This window comes from Syngnathus typhle, linkage group LG9 (genome assembly GCF_033458585.1).
Source record: "Syngnathus typhle isolate RoL2023-S1 ecotype Sweden linkage group LG9, RoL_Styp_1.0, whole genome shotgun sequence".
NCBI lineage: Eukaryota > Metazoa > Chordata > Actinopteri > Syngnathiformes > Syngnathidae > Syngnathus > Syngnathus typhle.
The window spans coordinates 9,047,574-9,056,916 of record NC_083746.1 but is presented as its reverse complement, the minus strand read 5'-3'; the positions used below and the strand labels follow the sequence as shown (position 1 = coordinate 9,056,916).

Here is a 9,343-nt window from a genome sequence, read left to right as displayed (position 1 = left end):
TGCCACCCGTGGAACAAGAGCAGAAATCAAATAAACCAACACCTATGGCTTCATTGTTGTTTATTAAACTTGATCAGCCTTATAGTGAGACAAAGTACCTCATCTGTGCAAAAATCATCTAGCAAAATACATCCTACAGCCAAAGATATACAGGTTTGGCCATAAACAAATCTAAAGGATTGTCTACACTGGTAGCATCAAAGTAACTGCATTTGAAAGTGCTTTTATTTAATCACGGAAAAATTATATGGCTGAATACATTCAAGACCGTCATTAAATGGCCCATAACCACAGAATAAATTCAAATCATTCTTGCAGTAAGACATTTATCAAGATGAAGATGTGCACAATAACAATATAGTTATTTTGTGACGATAATCTCTATTTAAAAACATGTAAAGATTTTGAGTTTTGGGTGACTTTTCAAGTATGGTTAAAACATGTATCAATAAATATTCATTTGTGGAGGTATGTAAATGTGCTGAAGAAGGACATTGTCAATAGAATTTGTTCGACCTCGATATAATAGTCCCTCTTCACGCTGAAGCTTAGGAGAGTTAAACATGATTGACAGTCTAATAGTGCAGTCTCAAAGTATCTAGACGGACGGATGCAGTACAAGGAGATAATGTCCTCATTTCGCTGCGGAAATAGTAGTCAGCACTATGTCAACACTATGTCTCGACTTCTTTTTCTCCATTGCTGTGAGTTGAGATGGATTTCATGTGGAAATTTCCCATGGCAAAGTTGATGAAGACCTGTGGAGGTTGAACAATAATATTATTGTTGTTTTAATATTCCCTGCCCTCCTTGAAATCCTCAATAACAGTGAATTTGGTTTCTCTCCTCAGCTCCCCCTTCATTTCTTCTCCATGTGGTATCTTCCAATCCCAAAGCTCCAGAAGAGCACCGATTGTAGAAAATCAACACCGGGTTGCATGATTTCTCTCCCCAACTCATATTCCATTTATTTTCCCTCAGGCAAGCCCTCCAACCAGCCAGCTTCCCTCTTGACTTCATTTTACATTCCCTACTTGTCTTTCACTCCTACTCAAGCTTTCTTGACTGTCCCAGTTTACCCTCCTACCACATTTCAGTCACTTTATCCACATGAAGAAAGAAAAAACCAAGATGGTTTGGTTCGCTCTCCCGGTCGATACTTCATTCTTACCTCATCCAAGGTGGTCTGGCTCACAGAGAAGTGCTTGATTTTCAGCGAAGTCTTGTTGCGTTCCAAATGTTGGAAGATGTCAGCCACCCCTCCTGGCGCGACAGGAATGTGATACTCCGCCATGGAGGAGTGCTGGTCCTGATAATAGATGAGAACATGGGGTGTCTCACTTTATAAACGATCATTTTATTATAGATATGCTTTGAGTCCAAGTTTGTATTCCCGAACCAGGACTCTGAGCTAATATTCCTCCTGATTTCAGAAGAGCTTAAAAGGTATGTATCAAATATTGCAAAAGCTTCCTAAGATTACCTTCAGATAAGTGCTGGGAAAACGTCTCTGCATGAAAACTGTGATTGCCTCTACATCCCCGGCGGACTCGGCCAAGTACATTTTTACAGTGAACCCACGGCCAAACCTGCACATAAAGGACATGAGTGTCGGCAGATGGGGGGGGGGGGGGTAAAAAAATAGCTACAGCAATTTCACAACAGGGTAGAAAATCTATTTGAGGACGTGACGCTGATTAGATGTCACAAACCTGTTCTTAATGTGCTGCATGGAGCCCAGGCAGCGGAACTGACCTTTCACCATAATAGCCAGGCGGCTACACAGTGCCTCACATTCCTCCATGCTGAGACACGGACAAAAAATAGTGAAAAGGTCAAGTTTGGACTCAAAAAGGGTAATGGACAGGATTGAAGTACTTCTTCTAAAGATCTATTGAATCTTTAATACTTTTCACAACAAGCAGTGCATGAAGGAAGATGGCTAACCTGTGGGAAGTGAGGACCACAGCAGATTTTCCTTTCACCTCTTCAGAGATAATTTTCCACAGGTGTCGTTTGGTGCGAGGGTCCATACCGGAGCTTGGCTCATCCTGACGTGTGAGAGTAGGACAGTGTTTTTAAGTCATGCTTTAAACAAAAAAAATAAAATAGTAAGAAAAATAACTTGTCGTTTTTTATGAACACTTAGGCCCACTATACTATTTCATTGTTGGTCAAGTCTTTTTTTTTTTAGGTGGGCAAAATGTTTGCGTGCCACTGATCCGATCTAATTCTACGTGACTTCAGAGAGATGCTATCACTGAGCCCAACGGCGCAGAAATGTTGATTCGCATCAAATCATAGCGATCAGATGTCAAACAAATATGCTCTTGAGGACATGTGAGTATGATAGGTGAGAGCAGTCTAACTGGTTGCCTCATTCTGGTATGATAAATATATGGGAACGTAATTTCGATTTCTTTGTGTCTTGGCATGTGAAGAAATTGACAATAAAGCCGACTTTGACTTTGGTATAAATAAATGCAGTTGATATCATACTTGGCTTGCTTTGAAATGGATGCAGTACCTTTCTTTGCCTATTTTTTTATGTATGTGTACTCACCAGGAGCAGGATCTGCGGATGTCCTATGAGGGCGATAGCGGTCGACAGCTTCCTTCGCGTGCCACAACTATAGCCGTCGGTGATTATGTTTCGATGGTAGTTCAGCTCCAACCGTTTTAATAGGTAGTTCACCACCTGTGAGACCACATGCGGGTATTGTAAAGGTTATAAACGCAGCAGGTAAACAACACTTTTAAAAACCACAAACAAATCATCGATTTAAGAGGAGCGTCATCACAATCAACATAACATTTAAATATTATTGGTAAAGTTGCATCAAATCCACATCAATATGTGATATTAAATGATATTTGAGGATTTGTCTTAATATTATTTTTTGGGGGGGGGACATAGATGCACTTTTAAAATTATTTCAAGGCCCTCTAACATGAGATTGCACAGCACATTCAGCCTGACAAAAACATGCCAATGTGAATTGACTCCATTAAGGCGTCCCCCATTATCCACAACAAAGGATGGGAGACTGTCAGCGGGAGACAACATGAGAAGAACTCGTAGGTAGAGCCTCATCTTCATCTTTGGTCATTATGCCATCATCATTTGGCCAAAGCACCATAATAACATCATTGCAGACAAACAGGGACAGACGGAGCCACTGGTCATATTGTTGAGCTGTGTGAGCGTGAGTGTCTCTCATAAATACACGAACATACACACACACACACACACTGTGGGAAAAAGTCTACACAGCCCTGTTTCAAAGGTTTTTGTAGTTGAAAAAAATAATAATAATCAAGAACAAATAAATAATGTGGTGGTACAAGTCACCGGTCTATTTTAAAGTTATTGTTGTAGATGTAATTTCTTATTGTGGTTTTAATCTATTTCCTAGAATTAATTTCACAAGCCTGAATTCTGTTTTTTTTCTTGCATTCTTCGTTGTGTTTTAACCTCACTGCAACATAAAGCACGTCGGTCAGCTGAGTAGTTCTTAAAGTGCTCTTTAAATGTTAAATAGATGTTTGCATAATTTACATGATTTTTCTGCTCATTTTCACGCATGATGAATATCAATTAGGGCCTGCAAATGTTGGTCAGTTGCGCATTTGTGTCAATCGACGCCAAAAGAGCTGATTGGGTCAGAGAACGAGAACATTAAAAAAAACTGGAAAATGGATGGATGGATGGATGGATGGATGGATGGATGGATGGATGGATGGATGGATGGATGGATGGATGGATGGATGGATGGATGGATGGAAAATTACACCTTGTCATCTTCATATTTCAAGACTTTTTGCGCAAGCGTGACGAGCTGTCCGAGAAATAGCGGACATCACTCAAAATATCGCCACACCTGCTGATTATTTTGGCTTAGAATGCATCAACCTGCATCCAACCTCATTTCAGACATCAATGGAACAATTCTAATGCAATGAAAAATATCACCGCCTTTAAACTCTTACCCTGTCTATCTGTCTCTTTGAGATGCCTTGAATACGAGCGTAAAAATACAAATGCTCTTCTCCAGTGAGCAGATTATCCAGCGCATCCACCTGGGGACAGTAGCCGATGTTAATTCCCTTGCGCCGACACTCCATAATGTCTACCAGCCGCCTGAGGAAACACACAAAATAGACACAAGCACTTGAAAGGCATTCAGGAATTCAATCGTGGAAATGGACGTGAAGGTTGTTTCAACTACTTTGTACTAGAAAGCCCAATATTCTCGATAAATCAGAATGTGCTTTCGTATATGTATATTGACGTTCTACATATTTATTTATTCTTCTTTCGACTGCTCCTGTTTGTGTATGATGGATCAAACACAACATGTGTAGTGGAGCATGAACGTCCTCATTAACTAAAGAGTCTTGTCAGTTTTTTGGGTTCATGCATGTGGTCCAAATCTTTATAGAAACACTTTCACAAGGCGGCAGCTGTGACATACAGTTATTGATCCAAACAAGATGTATTAATAGCATAAATTGATATCAACGTGACATTACCGCGCATATATTATGCAAGCAACATACTGTAGCCCCGACACTGAAGCCATTTTTCAACTAACAAATCAGAGATGATGTGAGTCAGCACATTCGCAAAGTGCCATATGCTTTCATCTCACTCGCTTTGCGGTGCTTTTAAAATCTAAAAAATAATGAATGAGTATCTTACCCATCCCAGTCCCTGATCTGCGCCGTGCCGTCAGTTGGGCTCACATCTCCCGTGAGCATCTTGAAAGTGGTTGTTTTTCCTGCTCCGTTCACTCCGAGCAGACCGAAGCACTTTGGGGGGGAAAAAGATGAATCATTTATTAAGTCTGCTTGACGCAATGTTCAAAATGCAAACACTTTATAAACAGCATGGTTTAAATAAGGTGTTACAAGTAAATCATAGGATAGAACTATTCTCTATTGGTTTAGTGAAAAATGGTTTATATGTGATGTCAGTTGATTATGACGCCTCTTGCTGGCAGGATTACCTCTCCTGCGGGAATTCCCACAGACAGCCTCTTGACTGCATAGCTCTTCTTGTTGAGATTCTGATATATTTTGGTGAGCTGGTTGACTTGTAGGATGTCTGCACCTGCTGCTCCACTGGAAACCCGCAGGCGCTCAGCTGCAACATCTTCATCTTCATCTTCAACCATCTGCGACACCTTTTTACGGCCTAAAATCAAATGCCTGCAGAGAGGAAATGTTGATAAGGAGATGAATCGCACAAAAATGATTTCAGACATTTTTAAAAGCCAGTTTTTTTTTCTCTCTCACCTGACATTGCGCATGAGGAATGTGTTAAGCAAGAGGCGCAATGCAAAGAAGACCGAGCCTTGGATGATGGAGGAGATGAACATCCAGCCAAGAGCTTCTGTGGAGAATGGGTTCTTGTAAGCATCGATGGCATAGCCGCTAAGGAGCTGGACCTCCACGTTCATCCTGGCCAGCTTCATCAATCCGTTTCCAAAGTTGAATTGAGGGAAAATGAGGAAGGCGTCGCTCAATGTTGTGAAGATATTCTGGATGTTTTCTTTCTGAGACGACATGAAGTCACCAAATAAGGAATTGCAGTGCAGCGCATTCAATTTCCTCACTCAACTTTCCAGAGTTATTGTGTAATAAGAATAAATCAATACATAACACCAGAAATGATTCTGACCTCTACAGTGTTTGTTGTGCTTTGCGCCAGAAAGAAAACAATGGATGTGGACATGATGGTATTGATGCTGATGAAAAGGTTAATGCAGACGTAGATGATGAAGGCCGTCTCGGCATCCTTGAAGACGCCTGACAAGAGATACATCCAGGGGAAGGTGGCAAACCTAAAGGAGTTGACAGTGGAAGCTTGATTGAATTCAGGAAGAACGCAACATCCAGCGTATATCGTCTATAGGTTGAAATGAAATCTCAAAGTGCCTCGTAAATTATGCTTGTTTTAGAAAATTGAGGTAGAGAAGCTGCTGGCCTGAGAGTCACAGTGACAAGATGGAGGAAAACCACACCATGAGGAGTGTAAACAGAGCTGCTGGCCTGAGAGTCACAGTGACAAGATGGAGGAAAACCACACCATGAGGAGTGTAAACAGAGTCGTGAAGAAAGGAAAATGGATTACTTCCTCCTGTATTCCCCCAAATCTTTCTTTTCTGGCCCACACATAATCTGCTTGTTTATTTGATTGGGTCAAAACAACACAAAGAGAGCGAGAAAGAGAGAGAGGAAGGAAGGAAGGCAAAATAGATTCAGTAAAGTAGCACAGGAAAACAAATAGAGCTCAACAGAGACGTCGCATCTGGGAAGCAAGCCCAAAAAAAGGTGCTTGGTAGACACAGGACGGGTGCCAAAGCATAGCGGGGAACAGCAGCATGACGGCTGCAAAGCCGACCAGGTGGGTGCTGGCTGCCAGATGGAGGAATGTGATTATTCATTGCTTGGGAGGGAGACATCTGTTTGATAAATGAGCTGCACAGTGCTGACTCGGCCTGCTCAGATCTCAGGCCCGTTGGCAGCAGACCAAAACACAGGAGGGTGAACGGTAAATAGTAAAATTAAAATGATGTAAATATCGCCAAGGACAGATGTGACTTTAGATTAGTATGCGACGGATAGAAGCAATAATTGGGGTGAAAATGTGTTTACAACCAAAGTGGATAAAGGTTGACCTTCAATCTAAATGTTGCTGTTAAATCGGGTTTCAAATGATTGGGAAATTTGAGATGACATCTAGGGGCGCCTGTGCTTCTTTTTTTTTTGTATTATGGGCTCAAAAATGATTCACTCATCAGACAAGAAAAATTGCAATACATCACAAAGTAGCACTTGATTTGTTCTGTGACTGACTGGGTTGCACAATATCTGGAAATGAGATTTTGAATTTAGCGACTTCAAACACCTAGTAGGAGATGTGCTTTAAATCAGTTCTCGCATCACAAATCAAGACGGGGGAAGCTTCCAGTGCGCTGAATAGATCACGACCCTAATATACGTATATGCACAACGACGGAGAAGCACAACTCACCCAAAGAGCACTAGAAGTAGCGCGACGGCATCTAAATTTTGTCGGTCCGTGAATGCTGGAACTTGGAAGGCCGCAATCACCACGATGGTCAAAGTGACGGGAATCAGATAGATGATCTGCGGGAAAAGATTCAGGTCATAATCTATCGCTGACAAATGATTTGATGCTATCGGCTATTAAATGGATGAGGTGGTATTTTTCGTAATTTATAGCCTGAGCAATTAGGTGTTACCATGTCATAAAGGAAGTTAATGGTCCAGTAGAAAGGCTCATTGATGCCTGCAATGTGTTGCAGCCTCTTGGAACCGCTGTGATGCTCTTTGACGACGTAGATGGCGAAACTGGCTGTGGTGATGGAATAACCCGTGATCACACATAAAGCCACAAGGATCTGGAGCATTCCTAGAGTGCTGTGGAGACAGAATTAGATTATTCACGAGTGGTCTTGTAGAAAGAATATAACAGCAGTATTTTTATGAATGGCTGGGCCGAGTTTGTTGACATCTGATAATGAACGCTATGTTGGTGCGCCTGCACTAGCAATAATATATTGAATTGTGCCTTATATGAAAAAGGTTACGGCCCCGTGCACTATTTTGACGAGATTTTTTACAAGATTTTAGAATGTCTGTAATATATATGCGTTTAAGATGAAGAACATTTGTGAGTTAATCGTCATGATTAATTGGTTATCAGAATTTTAATTTAGATAAATATCAGAATTGGACCAAATGGACAGAAATTGAATATCAACAAATTGGACCAAACATCCCAAATACTACTTTGCACTGGAGCACAGTCCTGCTTGGAACATAAAACTGATCAATTATAGGAAGTGGAGTGAAGCCATAAGACCACTTCCTGTTCCTGGTCATCCTCTCTAAATCGGCCAGACCACAACAACCGCTCTAATCAGCTGCCTGCAGCTCCAAAAGGACAAAGCCGAAGCTGGCTGTGTGACTAAACGTGAAGGAGGAATAAAAATGAAGAAACATGTGGTGGGACCTTTACGGAAGCTCCCATTACTTTACTCCACATAGTCGGCTGCAACTGATCAGGCTCATTATCGGCACGGCCAAGCTTTAGCTTGAATTGTGCAGTGTACCCCAGGGGCTCCCACTTTGAGAATCAAGATATCTCACTGTAATAAGTCGACCGGATCCTTAAAATGGCAGAGGCTAAATCAATATATCAAGAAGCTCTCCATGGATGCAAGAAACACTTGAAGGTTTGAGGTTGACGCCATAACGGCTATTCAATCCACTTTCTGAATCATTTATTTGCTGTGGTCCACTGGAAGGCGTACATTTTAAACATTTATGTACTGAACATGGTTATTTATTTCAGGAAAGAGCTTTCGGTTAATCGGCTGCTTGGGCATCGAATGACCGAACATCATTATATTGGAACTGTGAAAATGGATTATTTACATTGAGTCGTCTTCATCTGCTCGACCAAAGTATGGATGACTGGACACTGAAATGGCTGCAAGAGAAAAAAGGCAGAAAATGAGCAAAATGTTGTCAACAACTGAATTAAAAACATTCTGACAGTGTCAGACTGAACAGATCATTATGTTTGTATAGAAATATACTTTTTAATCTTGGAATACACCTAATTACACAGTTAAGATTTTGTAAAGAAGCGTCCGATGAAAGTAGTACATATAACCTAAAATAATTTGAGATAAAAGAACCAGGAAAGTTATCAACAAGTAAAAACAAAATGAACTTAGTACAACTAGTACATAGTCTGTGTAAAATAAAATGAAAACCATGGCAATAGATTATCCACCCTCTCTGCTCTATGTAACGCCATCCATTTATTTGACACAAATTGCTCATAAATAGTTGAGTAACCATATATTTTCTGCTGAATGGACTGGATAGGCTCTCAAATGCAGTGTTGGAGGTGAACACAAGTGCGATGACACATCCGTGGGCAGGTTCTAACCTCGAGTGGGAAGTCTATTACATAAGGGTAAGAACTGACATGTCCAAAGCTAAAAGATCATAACTGTTATAAGTAATCTCTTGGGACCTCCTTTATTGAGCCATGCTAATATGGAAAGCGTACATAGAAGCACTGTATAATGTTATTTCAATGTCGAGTCTAATCTTTACGGTGATGCAATGTCACAATCAATAATCAATGTAGCAACTGCATACAGTACCATATTTCTTTGGATCCTTATCTGCTGGAAGTTTGGAGCGTAGGATGACATTGTTGAGGCTGTTTAAATATGCTGGAATTGTGTGGTAGCCCTCAGGGTTGAACCAAACCTACACTCATAAACACACACAC

At 40.9% G+C, this 9,343-nt stretch overlaps 1 protein-coding gene across 1 annotated transcript in view; it reads right to left on the bottom strand.

The window, feature by feature from the left end:
* Nucleotides 1–43: 43 nt before the first annotated feature.
* Nucleotides 44–9,343, bottom strand: part of abca12 (ATP-binding cassette, sub-family A (ABC1), member 12) — a 39,000-nt gene continuing 29,700 nt past the window's right edge. The window contains exons 59-73 of the mRNA XM_061287443.1: nt 9,213–9,321; nt 8,470–8,524; nt 7,272–7,449; nt 7,040–7,155; nt 5,684–5,846; nt 5,299–5,558; nt 5,010–5,211; nt 4,703–4,812; nt 3,991–4,141; nt 2,564–2,698; nt 1,948–2,051; nt 1,713–1,805; nt 1,484–1,589; nt 1,172–1,309; nt 44–758 (exon numbers count right to left, since the gene is read on the bottom strand). Coding sequence (XP_061143427.1) covers nt 675–758; nt 1,172–1,309; nt 1,484–1,589; nt 1,713–1,805; nt 1,948–2,051; nt 2,564–2,698; nt 3,991–4,141; nt 4,703–4,812; nt 5,010–5,211; nt 5,299–5,558; nt 5,684–5,846; nt 7,040–7,155; nt 7,272–7,449; nt 8,470–8,524; nt 9,213–9,321 — 2,004 coding nt within the window. The 3' untranslated portion in view covers nt 44–674. The remainder of the gene's footprint in view (nt 759–1,171; nt 1,310–1,483; nt 1,590–1,712; nt 1,806–1,947; nt 2,052–2,563; nt 2,699–3,990; nt 4,142–4,702; nt 4,813–5,009; nt 5,212–5,298; nt 5,559–5,683; nt 5,847–7,039; nt 7,156–7,271; nt 7,450–8,469; nt 8,525–9,212; nt 9,322–9,343) is intronic.